General features: G+C 42.5%; 3 protein-coding genes across 4 annotated transcripts in view; 2 read left to right on the top strand and 1 right to left on the bottom strand.

Moving 5' to 3' along the window:
• Positions 1–3,408, top strand: part of NADK2 (NAD kinase 2, mitochondrial) — a 34,758-nt gene extending 31,350 nt beyond the window's left edge. Inside the window, 1 exon segment of the mRNA XM_072858957.1 lies at positions 578–3,408. Within this exon segment, the coding sequence (XP_072715058.1) occupies positions 578–716 (139 nt within the window). The 3' untranslated portion in view covers positions 717–3,408.
• A 1,683-nt stretch (positions 3,409–5,091) lies between these two features.
• Positions 5,092–16,585, bottom strand: SKP2 (S-phase kinase associated protein 2). Of its 2 annotated transcripts, none has more exons than XM_072858959.1 (10): positions 16,460–16,585; positions 15,253–15,552; positions 13,538–13,649; positions 13,136–13,279; positions 12,423–12,557; positions 10,967–11,065; positions 9,280–9,407; positions 7,587–7,638; positions 6,776–6,883; positions 5,092–5,592 (listed from the first exon to the last, which is right to left on the bottom strand). In XM_072858959.1, exons 1-10 carry the CDS (start codon positions 16,485–16,487, stop codon positions 5,379–5,381), a joined length of 1,320 nt encoding a protein of 439 aa, XP_072715060.1. In that variant the 5' UTR covers positions 16,488–16,585; the 3' UTR covers positions 5,092–5,378. The 2 variants fall into 2 exon arrangements, with proteins under 2 accessions (XP_072715060.1, XP_072715061.1); XM_072858960.1 differs by having other exon boundaries at positions 15,253–15,521.
• A 100-nt stretch (positions 16,586–16,685) lies between these two features.
• Positions 16,686–20,633, top strand: part of LMBRD2 (LMBR1 domain containing 2) — a 29,152-nt gene continuing 25,204 nt past the window's right edge. Inside the window, 1 exon segment of the mRNA XM_072859419.1 lies at positions 16,686–16,902. The gene's annotated coding sequence lies outside the window, so the exon portion shown is untranslated.

The raw sequence follows: 20,633 nt of genomic DNA, 5'->3' as shown, positions 1-20,633 counted from the left end.
TTGCCTGGCAAGCATTCTGACCTTCAACTTTGTGTTTGAAATTACTTTCCCTTCCCTCTGTGAATGATTCATGTAACAAAATAACTATATTAATATCCAAATTATTTGAATCTCAAACATTGCTAGTTGAAACTGCATGTTCCACTTAACATGAAGACCATACATTAGAATCATAAATTAATTGAAAACTTTTCTGTGAAAGATTAAGCAAATCACTATTAAATGGGATCATCAGTAGCTAGCCTTAAAAAATACACCTGAACTGCAGCTTTCAATATCAAGTGTTATGTTATAGGCTGTTCTCAGACTCTTGGAGCAACAGTCTCCATTTGAACAAGTCTTTCAGTCCTCTCTGGACTCTTTGCTGTGTCTATACAAAGTACTGATAGGTTGGGGGATTCTAGTGCTTAGTACCATGCTAAATTCTTCTCAAAGCATGCTCCCAGGTAATTAAGCATTTACTGATCCACGCAAAGGAACGTCCAAGAACCAGTCTTATTGTTCAGATAAGTGCTTGTGTGAAATACTTAATTTTTTAAAGCTATTTTGCGAAAACTTATTTTTTGGGTTTTTGCAGGGTCTGTGTCCGTTCCCGTTGTTGGGATGCATGTATGGTTGTAGATGGAGGAACATCTTTTGAGTTCAATGACGGGGCGATAGCTTCAATAATGATTGATACAGAGGATGCACTGTGCACTGTTCTGCTGGAAGAATGAAGGACCCTAGTGTCTTCTGCTGAAACAATTCTGGATCCAGAGAGGGAAATCCTGGAGATAGACAGCGCATCACAATGTTGCATTAAGTTGGAAGTTGGCCTTTTTGGATGCAAGAGCGTTTGGAGGAAGCTTGAGATGCTTTTCACTCCTTTGGGTTGGCGAAATCTTAGCCTGATATTTAAGCTATTTTTGCATCTGGTGTAAAAGAAATATATCTGAAGCCTTACCTCTAACTTCAGTGAAAATTGACATTTTAATCTGTAAGGCAAACATGAAAGAACATCTTTTTAAACACAGGTAGATGGGTTCAAGTATTAAGTCAGTAGCATTAAATATTCAGATGTACAGTTTTGTAGTAACGGTCTGGGACTGATGAAACTAAACACCTTCATACATATACTTTTGTAGAAAAGTTGACTGTCAATCTAATGATTTGATGCAAGGATATATAGATTTTGGTAAATCCTGATGTTGACGTAATAGAAATGGAAATACAAACCTTTTGTATGCTTTTCAAAAATTTTACAACTTTGTAGTTTCATACAACTTGTGACAATTTTTTTTTTTTCTCTTCCAATATTTTTTCTACTTTGTAGATTTACATCAAAAGTGAAAGTCTAGTTTAATCACATCTTGAATGAGGTAGCTCTTACCTTTTCTCTTTGGCTAGAGAGGGACATGAAACCCAAAGGTTTCCTTGAGCCTTTTAATAGGAACATACAAACTACAGGAAACATGTTGAAGTAAGATATACTCCTTCACTGAATGGATTAGCTGGCTAGTAGGTGTTTGGTCACAGTAGTGTATGTAGGTGGCTGTCACTAAGAAAGATATTTGGCATTATTAAGTTGAATGGTTTGGAATTTTAGGTTCCAAGTTTCTTTATAATTGAAGAAGAATGAGATGTGCTGGGTGCTAGTAGTTGGAGCACAAGTTAATACCTATGTGTCTCCCAGTTTTCCAAGTATGTGTTTTTAACTTCCCCAGAAAGTTTAAATTTCCAATCCTGTGCTGAATTCTACTGATACTTAATTGGCAACAAATTAATTTTACTTTTACATGCTTCTGATCATGTGTTAGGTAAGCAAGTTGATAATAGGAAAAAACCTCCAATGATTGAAGAAGTGACTTTTTAGATAACGTTTTAGAGAAACTGTGAACTATGACTGCCTTTGAAAGCCTGTGCTGATAATTGCATAGATGAGAGGGCAGAATTTGACAAAATGAAGATTCCTACAGCAGGAACTCTTCTGCTACATGACTTGAAACAAATGTGTTTTGTCCTGCCTACTAGAGATCTACTTCCAAAAGTGAGTTTTCTTCAAACTACATTTTGAGTAAAGAGACTTCTGTAACAGATGTTCTCAGGTCTAATGGAAATGTTCTCCAGTATGGCCAATCAATGTATTTATTGCCAATCACAAAATGTAAACTGGTCTTTATAGGTGGAGGAAGTGAATAAATGATTTTTTCCTTATACTACTTAAGTGTTTGTGTTCACTGTAAACCAGAATTTAGAGGAAACTGATTTGACAAGACCATTCAATTCTAGGAAAATGTGAGAACTGATGGAGCTTTTGCATAAGCTATCACTGTTTGTGTACATTTCACCTCTTAACATGGGCTGCAGATTGAGTTATTTACACTATCTGCTCAAGTTATCAGGATTGCAGACCAGAAGAGGAAATCAAAGTAGCCAAATACTCTTTCAAAACTTGGTTAAGTTCAGGAACTACCAGAATAAAGCTCTTAATGTCTAAAATAATCTGCAAAAGTGGTCTAAAGGTAAAGATGCAAAAGACTAATCTTTCTTTAGAAAGTTGGCTGCACAGAGACTAGAGTTTTAGTTATTCCTAAACCATCCTTAACTGGTTACAGATGGATTATGTGCCTTCTGTCTAGTATACCAGTCAATATGCTGTTAAGATTAAAAAAACCTCAACCCTACCAATGCCATTAATTTATGACTTCCTGGGACTTTACCACTGTGTTAGATCAGAGGTTTACGTATTGAAAATGTCCTTGAATACCACATAGACAAATGTATGGCAGAAACCCTGTCCCCTACTTATTTGGAGATAGTTGTGTGCTGTAATCTTTTAAAGGAGACTGATTAGTCTGATCAGGGTGCATACCTCTTAAAGATGCCTGTCATTCCTAATTATGAATGCTGAGACTAAAAGGCAACATTTTCAGGCTCTACAGACCCAAAGTATGATCTGGTTTAGGGCTTGGTAAGAGATTTCACAGTCAAGTTCCTAATTTACTTAGCAAAATGGAAACCTGACCTACTCGTGAGTGGCCTCTACTGGTTTTGTCTATATTTAATTGCACTTCTGTTGAAGCATTTACTGGTGAATGCTTGATTTAAAAAAATGCAGAATCCTGTTTAAGGATCCTTTATTACAAAGGATTGCAGTACAGACAACTTACCTGGTAGACAGTATCCCGTGACAGGACTGAGTATTGGTTTAACACTGATTTAGTGTGCCTGGACTGGCAGTGAACTCTGCACCTCTTCTACCTGCTGAATCAAATCCATGGTCTTTTCATTCAGTGCCAGTCCACACTGTGTTCTGCTAAACTAGACCTGTCATTCTTTGTTGTTTTTTTAAAAAGTGGTGTTTATACATTATGTAATAAAAATTAAAAACTTAATAGATAAATGAAGCTGTCCTATGCCTTACTTCAACTTTCAAAAGTGTTTCACATGCTCAGCTGTTGTCCCATCCATCAGTCATTTTGTACAATATAGCAATTCCTTAGTTCATTATTAAATGCAAGAGAAGTTGTATGGGTTTACATTGTGCACAGAGAGAAGAATTTACAATAGTGCTGTGTTGCAAAGATTTACTTTTTTTCTTGAAGTAAAATTCAGGGCATAAACCTAAGGCTGCAAACTGAAACAGTAGAATATCCAGTATCCTCCAACCTCCCATCACTTCTCCACTCCAGCTTTCACAAGGTATGTGCCCATTAACTCCTTTGTAAGGGGCACAAGCCCATTAGTGACTAAAGTGTTACTTACACACTGTTAAATAAAAAACAAAACAACTTACAACAGATTAACAAGATAATGCTATATTTGCCATATTACAGAAAGTCAAGTTAAATACCAGATTCTGATACTATCTTTCCAGAGTAATTAATCTGTTCTGTACTATCAGGTATTCCTGAACTCTTTTCTTCAGATTGAGATGGGAAACACTATACCTATGCAACATCCCTACAGTAATGCTGTAGGATAACAAACATCCATGAATAAATTCACCACCTGCTTGCTTACTGCATTCATGGGAACACCACCAGCATATTTGTGCCCTACACAGAGTGCAAGTTTTGCTCTAGGACTTCTCAACTAACACACCTGCTGGACCATTCCAGGCTTATGCACAAGAACCCTGATAACAGACTCAGATCAAAGTTTTATTTAAAGTCATTACCTGTCCCTATCCTTAGTTTGGTTTTGGTTTTTTTGTTTGGGTTTTTTGGGGGTTGGGTTTTTTTTTGGACAGTTACTCAGCTTTTCATATGACTTTAAAAAACCAAACACTAGACAGTAGTGATTAGTGTTACAGATACAAGAAGTGAAATGATACTACAAACATAGCTACTATAAAAGACAAATTAATGTCTCTTAGTAGCACCAAAGCATCTCATCCTTTTAGCACTCATGCTGCAGTCCCAAGTTTTGGTTTTGGTCTTAGATCTAGAACAATTTGAGCGCTCCTGCAAGATTTCTGCCAATTTATCAGTTGCAGTTGAAAGATCTTATTCTTTAAAGGAAGTCAGAGAACATTTTTAAGTTTTATCCGAGATCAAGCTCACAGAAGCTCCATTCTGTAATATTTAATCAGAAAATCTAGCACCACAACATGAAACAATTGATAACCAGCATCTACTTTTACAGATGCTTATTCTGAATGGGCTTTTCAGACTATATTTAGCTAACAATGAAGAATACTAAAAACAGATATTACCTTTTTGGACTAAAGAAAAACTTCACTGTAGCTCCTTTATATTGCTTCTTGTACAATATTGAGCTGTCTCTTAGCTGCTTTTGTGTAGATATCCCTTCACTTGTTTACTGTTTTCAGGTTTGGTGAATTCAGAGTCAATCCTCTGTCCCTCTCACAATGGGTAGCTTCTCATCTTACTGTACCTCTTGTTCAAATAAGGATGTGAATAAGTTTAATACCATTATTCATTTTGAGCTCTGCAAACTCAGAAAAAGACAATTCCTTAATAAGCCTTATTAAGATATCTAGCACCTTTACAAGCCGTTTCAGGAGTTGTAGAGCTGGAAGAGTTAGGCAAAAGCACCTTTAGAACACCCTAGAACAACAAAAGCTGCATCAGAACCTGCAACAGTTGCTAGAGGCTGACATTGTTTAATTGCAATGATTGTTTCACAATATTTAAAAAAACACCTGTAAAAAAAAGAAAAATTCTACAGTCGCTTACAGATCATCAGCTTTCTAAAGGCTTTAAGTAAAAAAACCACAACTGTAAAAATAGTTATGAAACTACATTAAGGTGTAAGACCAAGTTAGAATGCTTTTTACAATAACAGTACTATCATTAAAGGCGCTCCAGCACTCTGCTTCTTAAGGAGCTTCACTACACACAGCGTGTCCATCATATCCAGTGCATTGTACATGATCATAAGCCACTAGGATTTCTCAGCGTCAATCTGCATTTAATGCCCCAAATCTCATGGTTCTTTTTACTGCCAACAGTTGGCCTTGCGATACTTGTAAAGTGTGAACAATTGATCTTCATGTCAGGAAGCGTTTCCTTGAGGAGCTGTAGGGAGCTATCAGTCACTATTCCAAATACCTGAAGAGTCTTTAATGTTGGAATTTCACCAAGTTCTCTAGAAAGAGAAAAATACAAAATTAACCATGAACCTGGAAACTTTTTTTTTGCAGTCTGTACCCAGACTAGGTAACTGCATTTCTACTAATTTTTTTAGAAGTAAGGTAACTAGTTAAGCTAAATTGCCCTTCCTACTTTTTAAAAGCACATATTTAAAACTAGTTCTCTGTACTGGTAATTCACAAAACCAGCTGAATAAATTGCTTCTTGCTGTTCTTTCTCTCACACAGAGTGCAAACAAACTGGTTCCCCCCCTTTCATTTCCCTGGACTTAAATATTTAGAACAAGTGGAAGGAATTGCCCCAGATGAAGTTTCAGGACGTGGCTCAGAGGACAGAAGCCCATAGGTACTATTGGTCTCTAATTTGTTATGACATTTTGGTGAGTAGGCAGCCCTGGCTTCTTGATTGCTTCACGTTTGCCCAGTCATGTGAACTGTATATCTATGAGCAAGTATTGGACAAAATCAAAAGGCAGAGACATGCAAGCTGTCATTGTGACAGCACACACTGCTACAGAAAAAGTTCTTCAGATTCCCATTTTGATAGTTCTGTTCCTCTCACCACCTTCTTCTTGTTGTTGATCATTTCCTTAGGATTGACATCCTTCCTGAGAGGATTAAGATGGATAGCTGCCATACTAATAAAAGGCAGAAGAAACCCACAAGCAACTCTAAGCTGTGTTTCAGTGGCAACCAATAACTGATAGAGGTGCACACAAAAGCAAAGGAATATAAACAGATTAGCTAGTCAGCAAGTACTGTAAACTGTTAACTTTTCCAAAGGACTATACCTTCCTTGCTGCATAATTGAAAGCCTAATATTGACACCCATACTGGTCACTGGCAGGACTGGAACCTCCAGCTGTACCTCACAGTAATGATTACCAGTAGTATAACACCATTATAGGAAGACAGGATGCACACACTGAGCAGCAAGCTCCATGAGTACAGACTGACATCACAGAAATATTATCTCAGATACCTTTGGTTCCAGTCTGGATTCTCAAAGGTACATGCTCTAGCAGTCAGGTTATTTTATCTCAGTTCCTTATTCCCAATTCCTCATACCAGTAAGTTTTTCAAAACAGTATATGCAATTCTAAACCTAAAATAAAGCAAGTTTAAATTAACTTATCCTCTGCATGAATAGCAAACCAAAGCAATTTAGAGATTACTTACACTAAGGCAGCAGGTGGTATCTGATAACATCGGCTAAGACACAGATGTTGTAGAAAGATGAGCTGATGAAAATACTGGAAGCACTCAGGCTTCAACATCACGCTGTCACTGTACATAAGACCACATGAAATAGAAGTTTAAGTATAAAGCAGCAGTAAATTTTGTATTTCCAAAATTCAGGCTGAGAAATTTAATGAATATCAACTTCTTTTTCTACCACTGAAGTCTTTTTTTGCTCAATATGGAAGTAACCCATTTCTAGTGTGGGTGTGTTGTGGGGGAGGGATTTTGATTTTCACTGAAGGGCAAGTGAAGCAGAAGCTTCTCTGCAGCCAGATATTCTGCAGCAGAACTCATACCATGAAAAGGCAATTACTTTACACATCGAGATTTCAAAATATTTTAATCGGCTAGGTCAAAACCAAAATACACTTTTTTTTTTGTACAGGCCAAGTAACAAATTTGTATCAGAGCTGAACTAAACCCTCTCTAGGATGCTTGGCTCAAACTGTATGCATCTAAATGCTTCTTTCCACTCCACCTATTGACTACAATCACTTGTTAATTAACAAATCCTGTATGTATGTAACATTTATGCTGAGGTAACAAAGAAATCTTCAAGTTAGTTACCTGCTCCAGATTAGGTCATGCCAGATAGGAAATCTTTTGTAGGTTTAGCATAGAAAGTATTTTCTGGTTGTGCTATTCTACAAAGTCATGCATTATTGCTATATAATTACTACACCGCCAATACAATTGGCAATCCCCTGAACCATAAGGATTTAAGGACTAGCTGCCCAGGTCTTCTTACCTTAGATCTAAATGGACAAGATAAGGACATCTTTCCACCAGTGTTTTAACATCTGAAAAGAGGTCACACAGAGTCAGTCCATCTTTCAGTAAGACGACAAATGTGCTTTATACTGCCTACTTGCTTCCATATATGTTCATTTGTATCTTCTCTACTGGAACCCCACAATTGAAACACAACTTTTTGTTAAAAAGATACACACTTAAGACTTACAGCATATAGTCTGCCTATCAAGATACCTTACAGAGACTTTTTTAATCCCCAGCAAAACAGATCCATTTAGTCCAAAGAAGTGTCCCTAAAAGTCAATTGCACTAGCAACTTAGCAAGCAAATCATTCCAATGATATTGCTGTAGAAATCTACTGAGACACAATAATGGTGAGATGCCTGAAATTCTTACATGTAGTGAAAAAAATACCAAAAGTTTTCCACACATCAAATACCCTTTCAGAGTATCAAGTTCTTTAGGCATCTCCATTTTTACCCACAGAAAGTTCTTTCCTCATGACAGAAAGTTACGTTTTTTCCTGATTTAAACTCGAGACCATCTTTTCATTGTCTGCAAATAGCATAGAATCACCCGTGGCTCAGATATCATCTAAAAGGCCACTATTATTAGGTGCTAATAAACATGCAAGAGAATTTTGGTATTTCAGAATTCACGTGCAAAAACTAAAGAAAACAATACCTAAATTATGATGATTAGCCAATTATTCAAATCTTATGCCTTATAAATTGCACTGAAACGGAGTAAAATTACTCCTAGAAAGTGCTTTGCAAACAGAAGAGCTCTGCACATTGTCTCTAATGCTCAGGTCAATGGAAGGTTCAAATTCCTGATTTGGAGGAGATTACGTAGCATGTTTGTTTATGGGTTTTGGGCTGAGATAAAAAGAAGACTGGTATATTTCCCCACAAGGGAATGCATGCCGAAGTCTGTGTGACAGTTAAACAGAAAAAAAAGAGAGGTCACAGCCTGTGTGTCACCTACGTGCTTGTCAGTCAATGCCCTATCACCACATTTGCTCATTGAGAAAATTAATTTCTCTGTACCACCAAAGCCATTTCACCTTTTATCTATGCTCTTGTCCATTTTGTTGTGCCCTCTCCCCAAATCTAGATTTCTCCGCATTTTCTATTACCCTGCAAGTTTACCCAACTTTCCTCCTAGAACTATTAGCAAGTAAATAGTTAATGTTGATTACTGAGATTATTTGCCTTCCAAATTGACTGGAATCTGTAGGACATCATGTCAGGCTGAGACTCAAGTAGTTACTATGACTGTTCTCTTTTGGAAGGTGCCTCCAGCAGCCACGACAGCAGAGCCTTTCAGAAGGCTCCAAGAACAGTATCTGGAAGGCTAATTCACAGCTCACAGCGAAATATGGGATCCAGCGTATCCTGCTTCCAGGACTTGCTTCAGAAGTAAGGGCTATACCTTTCAACTGAAGACGAAATAAGCTTTCACCTGACTAATTTCAAATTCAGAAGACAAATCATCTCACCCCTCATGGCTGAGCTAGAGACATGAATAAGATTCTCTGGCAGCAAGAACATCAAGCTACACAGAGCACAAAGTCAGTGTTAGTGCATGATTTTTCTATACACACAGCAGATGCCAACAAAAAGAAAATATAAAGCCTGCTGCTTTATCCCATAGTGGGATAAAGGTTTGCCATGCTGCTCTTTACCTGGTATTTGCAGATTCTGTCTGTATCCACTTAAATTTAATTGGGTTACTTTTGAAGTGACATGATTGACTGCTGCTTTGACATGGGTGGCTGTGAAGTCACACCAGGACAAGTTCAGCTCCTCCAACCTACACACAAATGAACACAGAGTTGTTTGGAAGAATGACTGAAATACAGTTTGAGTTCTGATATTATCTATTACAGTTGATACTTTTATGGCAAAAATTTGTAACACACCTGCTACCAACTTCCTGTATTCATGACTACAAATTTTGCTACAACAGTAATTAAGTACTGGAGCAGGTTACCCAGCGAGGCTGTGGCATCTGTCTTTGGAGGTTTTCAAGATCCAACCAGAGAAAGTCCTCATCAACCTGGCCAGCGCTGAATTTAGACCCTGCTCTGGGCAAGGGGTTAAAGTGACTTCCCAAGGCCACTTCCAACTGAAATGATTCAATAGTATCTTGGGAAGTGAAATGGTTCTCTCCAAGGACTGCCATGGGGAGACGCTGTCTTTTCATCTTGCTTCTGGGTGTGTGACCTGAATCTGTTACTACTGAACAGATGTTCACATTGAGAGGAAAAAAGGCTATCCATTATTAGCATTGGTCAAATGACCAATTAATCCTAATTAGCATAAAATACTTCATAGTTTTATATAAGCATTGGCCACGCTGTGACCTTAACTCTCTTTACATGCTTGATTACCTAAGGCCTATCACCATTTGCAGCTGGGACAAAGTACTTTTCTGTGCAGGTGTTGTAGATGTAACAAGAGGACAAAGACACAGTGAACAGCACAACTACAGCATTTAGCTGGCAATCTCTATGTAAATGAAAAAAACAGTTAAATTGCCACTAGCAATTCCTAGGATCAGGTTTGCCATCTGCTATTCACTGTGCACTGCACAGATTGCCATTCTCTAAAGAGCTCACGATCCAAGTAATCAGAACAAGCAATAGAAAGCATTATCTACCCATGAGAGGCAGAGAAAGATTACGGCTTTGCCTGTCCACTAACCTGCAGTTCGATTAAAAACATACTTTTGCAGAAGCAAAGATTAAGTAGATCATCCAGCATCTCACAGGAAGTCAGCAGAAAGATCAGGATATAATCCCAAACTGACTGGGGCTCAGTTCAGTGACTTCCTGCCAGCAGACGGTTTAATCACTGGAGCTGCCAATCTGAACACAGTGCTTCATAAAGTAGAAGGTTACTAAAGGATTATTCTATCATGGATGGAAAGGCACAATGTTTTCTGCCATTCGTGCTGTACTCTGATTGCAAAGGGAGCTCTGGGACTCCACTTTTCAGTTTCAAAACACGTACTTCCACTTTGTGAGGATCATATACTGCTTTCATTAAGAAAGTCAAATTTACATGATAATCAAAGGAACATAAACAAGATTTACCCACCAACAAGACTTCCTTTAAGGATGATTAAGGAAACTCATGAAAAACTACTGAAGTACATCTTCACTATTAAAGAAGAAAATAGCTTGATGGAAAGAAACTATCTGACTATTCAGCTAATAATCAACTGTTAGGCATTTAGGAACAGAAACAGGCTCATAAAAAAAGATATTAGAAACAAGTACAATTGGGATGCCTGTGGAAAAAAATAAAAGGATCCTTTTTCTCAGGAACAGCAGTAAGCAGGAATTGCAAAAACTACTTTTGTCTTACATAGAACAGCTGCTCAACATCAGCTCCAAGGCTTCTGCAGAAAACCCTGAGCACCCACAGAGATTTAGTCGCATCAAACTGGGATTCTTAGCAATGCTCCTGTAGAGACGAAAAAAGAAAAGTCTGATAAAATGTAAATGTTGGAACATTGCTTGCATTGCTAGGATGTGTGATTATTTTTAAGAGCTAAGATCCTGGGCACAGAATTATTCGTTAAACATGCAGCACTGCATCTTTAGTAAACTGACCAACCCAAGACTCACTATGGATCCCAGCTCCATACTTGCTGCATCATGGCACAACTTCAAAAGGGATACTTGCCTATTTACCTGACATTCCTGACAAGTCTACATATTTATAAACTGCTAAGTTTAAAAGGAAACCACTTCTTTTCACCTTCTCCTGTTGTCTGCCATTAAACACACACCATGGCTTATTAGAGATTACTAAACCTCTACAAAAGACAAATCAATCATCCCATTTCTGAAGTCATCCCTCTGCAAGATGGAGGTTATTCCAGAAAAAAACACATGTCCAAATAGCATCCCCGAATTCATTTGTTTGCAAGACTAGAGCAGATATGCAGTTGGCAAAACCTGGAAAAACCCTTACACCCAGTATCTACATTTGTACATAAGGCAACAAAATTCCATCACTGGTACCTAATTAGTAGCCAGTTTTCAGATACTTTTTATCTGGTATCAAAAGCCAAACTGTATTGGTTTATTTGTGCTCTGGTTTTGGTCCCCCCCCCTCCCCGCCCCCCGGATCCCCCAGTGTGAAGAAGGCATCAGAAAGCTCAAAAGTAGAAAGCAGGACACCCAGAGTCTCTGCCATCTGACCTATGGTCCCTGGCACCTCCACAATCACCTGATGTGATTGAACAGGAAGTTGATTGCACACCCATTAGTGTCTTTCCAGTTTAACCAAAAAACAGTTCATCTGTTTGACAGAATCTGTCATTTTCCAGACACTCAGAAGTGAAGCTCAACAAAGAAGTGAGAACTAGTGCAGAAGCACAACGAGGATCTGGTGGGAGAGCTGCTGAGACCCCTTAAAATAGAAAAGAACCTGCATGCCAAAGACAAAGTTCTCTTGGGAGCACAGAAATGGGAAAATAAAAGTAGCTTTGCTGTACAGCTTGGCTGTAGGAACAGCCAATGGACACATAAACCCTAGAGAGATGAATGGTTTCTCCAGGTTCCCCCTACTCTGGGGAATAAAAAAAGCCACCAAAACACACTATTGCAGAGGGGTGTTTCCTCTTCACCTCATCTCCGGGAGGATAGAGGCAGTTAATCTAGCCTGCCAGCTAGCTCTGTTAGGTGCCTAAAACTGGCCGTTTCAAAAGACTCCCACAATGAACAACTCCCAACTGCATTCTTTTGCTAGCCTGCACAAAATGATAGCATCAAACAGAAGGTATTTACTGAATATTCCCAAACATGTCACTCACTTAATGATGTCGTCAGAAAGCACTAGTCCTTCCAAGCTAAGGTTCTGCAGCCTTTCACACAGACAAAGAATACTCTGGAGGTCTGCAACAGACACTGTGCAGTTCGACAAATCCATATGTTGAACTCTGAGAGGTCTAAAAAAGGAGAAAGACAGGTTACTAATACTGCATTAACACCTGCTCCACAAATTCCCCACACCATAAATATACCACATACACTAAAACCATGCAAAGCTTGCAGAAAATATTATACTGTTGTATTCAGCTGCACACTGGACACTGCACACTACTAAGCTCACTGGGCCTACTGCTAAGCTACCAGCCAAAACTGCACAACTCTTATCTTCAAGGCATTTACAGGATTTGCCGTAACACCTGAAAGTCTACCCTGCTGGAGTTAAATAATTTTGTTGAGCTTCCCATACAAAAATGCTGGAGATGCTGACAGTTCTTGGTTCTACAAGATACAAACTTCAAGTGGACGATGGTGCTTGATACTTTCATAAATCACATTAACTTGATTCTAAGTAACTGGCAGGTGAATCCAGATCCTCTTATTTCAACACATTCCTAACCACTGATCAGCTCTTCCACACTCCAGAGACAGCACAAATGCTACTACTGGTGGAGACCTTAAAACCAAAAACACAGAGAGAAACTGTGAATATTTGAGATGTGGTTTCAGGATCCAGAACATGCAGACAAAGCCTTACTTGCTTGTTTTAAACAACGGACTCCCAATACAAGATCTTGGGCAGCGGAATACAGTAACACCTGCAGGCAGCAACTGTCCAATCACTCCTGGCAGCAGATTTCTACCAGTCAGATCGAGAGTCTGCCAGAGAGATTCATCAAACCTAAGGCACAGAATTTTACTTGTTAGTGAGTTAGAAAGGGTCAGAACTATGAGTTTTCAGTGTCACAAAAGACTGAGAGGAGTCTTAATAGAATTTACTAATGTTAAAATGTGAGCCACCTTTTGATTATACATATGTATAACCCACATACAGCATAAATTGAGTTATACATGAATACACAAGATGAAAACCAGATCATTTAACAGTCTGTGGAAGCAAAGGTTTTCTTAGTACTAAATGACAAGAGGTAACACTTACGAAAGACGATGCCATCTCTTGCAAATCAGGGAAACTTTTAGCAAGTCATTTAGGGGCAAATATGAAAAGATTGCCAAAAGCAATTCATCTGGAAGTGCATCCCAAGAAACACCTTTAGGGAAAGAGCAAACGTGTTCTAGTTAAAGCTGGTTCATTTTTGCCCGCTGATCAAATACCTTGTTTGGCTTGATTGTTAAAAGCACCTCAACAGTCTCTCTCTAGGCTATACAGACATCAGCCTACTACTCATGCCCCCCTTCAGCTCTCCCTTGTAGGAAGGTATTATTACCATCTTTGCCCAAGTATGACTGGCAAATGCAAAGCTTTCCATAGCATCAACTTAGTATACATACTAAAGCTACGGAAAAACAGTTTCCCTGAAAAAATGACAATAATCTTTATTCACATACTCATTTTGGAAACAAGACTATCTCAGTTACTTCCTTTGTATTCTAAGGCTTCTATAGTCCTTTTTTTTCTTTTTCCCCTGCTGAAATGCCCATCCTTCCTATGCATGTCAGGCTCCCAGAAGGGAGCCCAAGGTGAGCCATGCTTTTTACATGGAGAAGCGTAGGCACTGCAAACTGCTCCTGAAAACACACACGCTAACTACGACCCCTCCAAGAATTATCTGTAAGGATGTGGTGCGATCTCCACTTCTCACGAGTAGATACAGGGCTCCAGAATGTGTTACCATTCATATGGGAGATTTCTAGTTGGTGGAGCTCAAGAACAGCTGCCTATGACCCAGCACTGCGTCTTATTTAAAAGCAGGGTTGACCGAGGGCATTCCCACCTTTCATAGGACAGCCTAGTGTCTGGAGAGAGCTGTTTCTTTATTTTGCATTCCATAGTCACTGCAGACTGAAAACACATTTTGATACCAGGGAAAGGAACCCAGCATCCTGTAACCCCTTCTTCAAGTGCCCCACGTCTTCAGGTAACAGCGCTGCTCTTTCCCTGCCAATCCCTTTCCAGCCCAGGAGCCCCACGCCCTTTGCTGCGCCTTCTCCGTAGCTCTCTGGCAGGGTCCCTTGCATTGCTCACAGCTCAGCTCCCAACAGGAGCAGGGATGCTGCCCCTCTGGCATACCTCAGCCTGCACTGTGAGAGATTTGGATCTGGATCCCTTTGGTCTCAAGGACCAAGTATTTTACTTCTCAGATGCTTAAGTAAAACAAACAAACAAAAAACCCCCTGCCAAACAAAAAACAAGCCCCCCCCAGATTTCAAAATTATATTGGGGACAGCAGCGCCAATAGCCCATACTCATATGGCAGCCACAGCTGTATTTTGTGACTGGCTGTGCTTGGTATCTGGTGAAACATCTCCTGGGACGGGTCCCTTGGGCAGAGCAACAGATGCAGCTCAGGGCCCTGCTGGGGCAAGGTGCCACCCAAGTCCCAAGCAGCAACAGCGGACAGACACCAGGACACGCAGCAGAAACCCCTGGCATGCAGACAGGGGCTGGAGGGGCTAGGCAGGAGCCAACTATGGCTTACGTGGGCCACAGTTCTGGAGCCAGGCACACCACCTCTGCTTAAAGGCTTACGTAAAACAGCGCTTAGCTGCCCAAGCCTGAAAGCCACTAGATCTAGAAGTGATACTCTGCTGGGAAAGAGCAAAAAAAGCAAAGAATAAAGTACTAATGACTTGCGATGCCCACTCTCCATCTTTACTGATGGGTGAATGAAACCTGGACTGGGGTGACAGTACCTGACTCTGCCTCTCGGAGCAGCCGAGGCCGGCGCACAATTACAAAGTCCTTTTCCTTCTCCTTCACCTTCTGCCGTTTCTGGGGAGGGCAGGGCGACGACACCAGCAGGTCCTGCGGCGTGTTTTCATTGCCCAGCTTGTCCTTCTTAAGGACAGACACTCCCATGCCCGAGAGAAACTCCGAGGTCTTGCTGGAGTCCCAGTCCCAGTCCCAGGTGAAGCTGGTGGAAACATTGCTGCTGGAGGATGGGATCTCCTGGAGGTGTTTTCTGCAGACACAGCAAAACCCACAGGCAGGTACTGCCAGACGGACACCAAACACAAGATGGGGCTCCTCGTACAGAAGCACTTCACAGTCACACGTAATCCACATCCCCACGCAGGGGAGTAGCTTGAATTAAAACTGTGGGCGCTGGAAGCACAAGCGGCGGCCACAGCGGAGGCACGTGCTCTGTCAGGCGGATTCACACTCACAACCCTGCGGGGACTGAGTGCATCCCGCTCCCGGAGGGAGTGACGGGGCGAGCAGGGGGACTGGCGACAGAATCCGACGAGGAGGCGTGCTACGGCACAGCCTCCGCCGCGCCAGGGCTCCGAGCGCGGCCGAGGAAGGCCGGCGGCCGGCACCCGCGGCTGGCAGGGACCGGCCGGGACGGCGGGAACGCCCGGGGGAGGCGCGGCGGGAGCCCCTCGCACGGCAGGGGCGCGTGGCGGCCGTTGGGCGCCAGCAGCGCACCTCGGCGCGTGGGACCGCCCCGCCCGTCCCGCGCGGGATGCACGGAGGCGGGGGCGGGTTTCCACCTCCGGCTGCCGCCCGCCGCGGGGCGGGAGGGAAGCAGTCCGGGGACCCCGGGCACCCATGCACGCTGCACCCCCCCACGGCCTTAAGCACGCACGCCAGGGACCCACGCACGCCTCACATCCAGGCACCTCGGGGCTCCACGCACCTCCCCCCCCTCCCCCGAACACCCGGGGAATCTCGAGAACCCATGCGCGCTCCCGACTCCCAGTGTTCCCACGCACCCTCCTCCATCCCCGGGCAGAAGGGGGAAGCTGTGCACGCCCCTCCGAGGGCTCACGCACAGCCCCAGCACCACGCGGCTCTCTCCCACCCCACCAGCGAGGACGTTTTGGGCGGCAAGTGCTCTGCCCGGGGCGGCGGGCGCGCCCGCCCTCATGCCCTCACTCCCTTGCCCGCCCCCAGTACCTGTGCATGGCGGCAGGGGTGGATGCATCGGCGGGAGCTCCGCACACCGACAGGCAGCCGCGCGCGCCGCGCCTTTCAGCGCGCGGGGCTCCCCGAGCCGGCCGGAAGCCGGTCGGCGCCCGCTGCAAAGCCTGTCGGGAGTTGTAGTTCGCCGCCCGCACACCTTCCCCCGCCCACCCACCGCCTCAGCGCGGAGGGGCCGTACCCACAGTACCTTGCGCCCGCCTCCGGGGCGGGGGCGATGACGACGTCAGCGCCGCTGGGGGCGGCGGGCGAGGGGCGAATGTCGGCGGCCCCGCTCGCCCTGACGCGGAAGGAGCCGGGCGCGGCCGCCGCTCTCTGCGTGGCGATCTGAGCCCTTGCGTGGAGGCTGGCGGCAGCCAGGATGGAGGGCGGCGGTGCCCCGCGGGGGACTGGCTGCTGAGCAGGGGGCTCTGCCTGCGGTGAGGGAGCGGCGCGGCCCGGGGCAGCGGCAGGTGGGGGCGCGGGCCCCGGGGCGGGCGAGAGGGGAGGGGCGGCTCGGGGCGGCGCGGGGGTGCCGCAGCGCCGAGTCACGGCGGGGCGGGGGCCTGCGCGGGCCGGGCCGGGACCGGGCCGGGCGCGGCGCCGTCGGGAGGGGGGGGGGCGGCCGTGTCCCGCTCCCCCCCCAGGGCGCTCCGAACGGGGTGCGTGGCCCGGGTCGGAAGCGGGGAGAGCCTGGGCACGTCCCGGGCTCCCGTTGACTGGGAGGTGGAGAGGAGGGGTGGGCGCGGGGCGGTGTCTGGAGGGTGGCTGGCAGGGGCGAGGGGGACCGAAGGAGTCGGCGTCTTCTTTTTTTTGCTCTTGGCCCCTAATTTTTTCCTTCCTTGGGGGACCGCAAGCACATACGTTTAAGGCATGCATGTTGATGTTTGTTGAGTGCCTGTAGACTTTGATTCTGTGCGCCTTGCAGGCCAGTGGATATACAGTCGTCAGCTTTAACGGCTTTAATGTGCCGTGGCAGTATCTGGTTTGGAAGACCAGAATCGCGCTGACAGTGACATTTTACCGTGAACGGTTTTCCTGCGTTTTGGAAACGCCTTCACTGTGAAGGCCTGAAATTGAGGCACTGCCAGTGTATTCTGGTCTTGTCCCTAACCACGCTAGTTTAGACTCCACAATCTTTTCACACCATGTTTCAGATTTATGCCAGGCTTTCTTTCAGTAATGCAGCTTTTCATGCCTTTTCTCCAAACTACTTGTTTTGAAATTGGTGGGGATGGAAAACTAATTCTGAACACACCTACAAGTCCGCTCTTACTCAGCCACTTGCTTGTAAATGCTGTCCTTTGTTCACTGCGTAACGATGGAGAGACGTGCCTATAAAATTGAAGATGGTAATGGAACGCGTAGCAAATCGTACACAACTATTAAGTCAGATATAGACAATGGTATGACTCAAATTGGCATTCATATAATCTTAAAAAAGAATTTATGTTAACCATTTCCAGTTTTAACTAAAGTAATGGAACAGTTGTTTAAAGGTTAAGTGGATAATCAAATGAAAGAGAGGTGATTTTTTAGTTTAAAAAAAATAAGCTGATTATATTTAACCTGTTCAGCAGCCCCCCTTTTTTTTTTCCCCCAGTCTTTTAACTTTTCTCTTATTAATGTGTGGGAAACTGAAAGAAGAATTTGCTGAAAGGGGTAAAATCAAATTATTTTTTAAAAAGCACTGAATTACCAAATAGTCTAAGTTTGTCTTAATGCAATGCTAGGGCTGTAATCGTGATTGACTGCCTTACTGACACCTGTTTTGTGTGAGTGCATTAGTCTGGCAGCCCAGGTAGCAATTTCTGTTCTTTTTTTAGATTCTTATTGCAACTGTAGAGCTTTTGTATCTGATTCTATTTTAGTTCCTCCAAGCAAGTTGATTTCTTCAATGAGTTATTTCCAGAGTATTCCCCTAAACCATATGAAAGCATCAGCCTCTGTGGTACTTAATATCCTTTATTAGAGGACAAGACAGCGCCATGTAAAGCAAATAAACTTCCTGTGGTTTTGTACTGATGGTCCCTGCTTGCTTTTGAACATAAAAATCTCTGTGTTCCTTGGTAAATCATTTGTCTTTTATTTAGTGCTTCTGTGGAGAACCTAGTCTCCCACCAAATTGGAGAATACTGCTATGCTGAATGGAGTCTGTGCAGCATTTTATTATTTTTTTCTTGTCATTAGCAGATACAAAACTGGTTTCCCTAAATATTGATATATAAATGTTTAATCAATTTAAAATCTTTTCTTCATTGCAAGATAGTTGAAATTACAGGTACTAATAAAATATCAATCAGTATATAGACTGAGTAGTGTTTCTTAGAAAAATAGCGATGCAAATTATGTTTTCTTGATTCATCTCAGAGGTTATTTCTCCCAAATAGTGCAATCGGATAACTTCTCTGGTCAGTTTTCTTGGGCAGTTCATGGCTATTTTCTTTCTTTAGATAGTTTTCTCACTGTGCTGAGATTAAGAAGCTTTTTGTCTGTCTATTACCTACTTATAAATACTTACTGTTTCCCCAAGCCGCAAGGGCGAATGTGTAATAAGGAAGTAAAAAAGAAAACAAACCCACCCAAACAAAAAAAAACCCAACCCAAAACCAAACAAAAAAAGAAACCCCAACAACACACTAAGCAGACTTGGATATGAAAATGGCTGAAGGGATTATTTTTATTGTTGCTTCACCTCTTGTTCTCTTTTTAAGATTTCTAAAATGTGAAGTTAGCCCATTTTGTTGTTTAAAGATGAAGTGACCAGGGCTCTTAGTGTGCGTTGGTTCTATCAGTCCAAAAGGTTTAATCATATCTATAAAGTGAAGTCTTGCTTCAGGATTCTTAACAGCATAGTTTTGCAGAGTAGGGCAGGCTTCAGAAGCCTATCACAGGTGTTGTGGCATACTGTTTTTCTTTTGCCAAGTGAAATATGCTGGAAGAAACTCAATAGGAACTAGCAGATTATTCCTTGACAGAAAGGCAGAAGGGCATAATTGAACTGGCCATTGATACTTTGCTGGAGATGGCAGCTTTCAGTTCATACTGGCCCCTGAGTTGTGAATTCAGCTTAAGGTGGGAGATGCTGTTGCACAGATGTTTCTTTCGGTATGCTGTGGCTCGTACTCTGTTTTGTCCATTACTGTCTTTGATATCTCTTTCATAGTTTGGTAACTTTCTTGGTGACGTTTTTTATTTTCAGATGTAATAATGGTGTTTAAAATACAGAGTAAGGCGGGGAAATCTCTAGCTACTTGGTTCTTCAAGTATTTTAACTGAAATATCCAAGATTTCTAGAAACGTAACTTTCCCAATCTGTTTGATGATCTTTACCCGAGAACACTTCAAGAACAACAACAAAAAAAGGATGTAGTATTCTAAAAATGACTGAGGTACCAAAGATATGAAACCCATAAGCATGGTGACTGTCTTTATTACTAATTTTTGAAGGACAGGGAGAACTACAGATTGGCAGACTGGTCTGCTTCCTTTTGAATTCCTGAAAAAAAATCTGGAACAAAAGCTATTTGTAAGCATCTAGAATATAATAGCTGAGTAAAAGACAGCATCAGTTTGTCAAGGACTAATTGTTGAAGTAATCTAACTTACTTCACTGATGGGCCTACTGTATACGAGAGGATCAGTTGATGTCTTATATTTGGTCTTTATAGGACTTTCAATTCTGTTTCTCAGGATGTTTTTGCTGGGGAAGAACAGTTGGGAATAGCTACTGTTGTGATTAAGGAGACCAGTCCCTTGTCAACTACTCTTCAGTATTTTCACAAACAGTTTCCGTAATGAAATAATGTGATTATTAAAACTTAAGAAGGCACAAAGCTAGGAGGGATTGCAGACCGTTTTGAGTGAGGAAATAAAAATGCCTTGAAGATTCAGAAGCCTGTGGAAGGGGAAGGGGTACAAATGAGTATTGTGCCTGCGCTTAAGCAGGAGCAATCAACTTCACAAATACAGGATAGAGAACAGTGTTGGATTTCTTAGAGGGAAAGAATTTGGAGGGCATAGTAAGCTGAATATGCGAAGGGAACTTCATGCAGGTTATACTTTTATGTATACATTTCAGTAAGTCATGTGAAGCAATGTTTACCCTCAGTTGAGGCCTCCTCAGGCATTAGCTGGGATACTGCCTGGGTTCCAGCTCAGTGTAGAAGGA

Source organism: Ciconia boyciana, chromosome 4, assembly GCF_034638445.1.
Source record: "Ciconia boyciana chromosome 4, ASM3463844v1, whole genome shotgun sequence".
In the NCBI taxonomy this organism is placed as follows: Eukaryota; Metazoa; Chordata; class Aves; order Ciconiiformes; family Ciconiidae; genus Ciconia; species Ciconia boyciana.
Note: the sequence above shows the minus strand (reverse complement) of the source record. Positions and strands in the feature narration are given on the sequence as shown.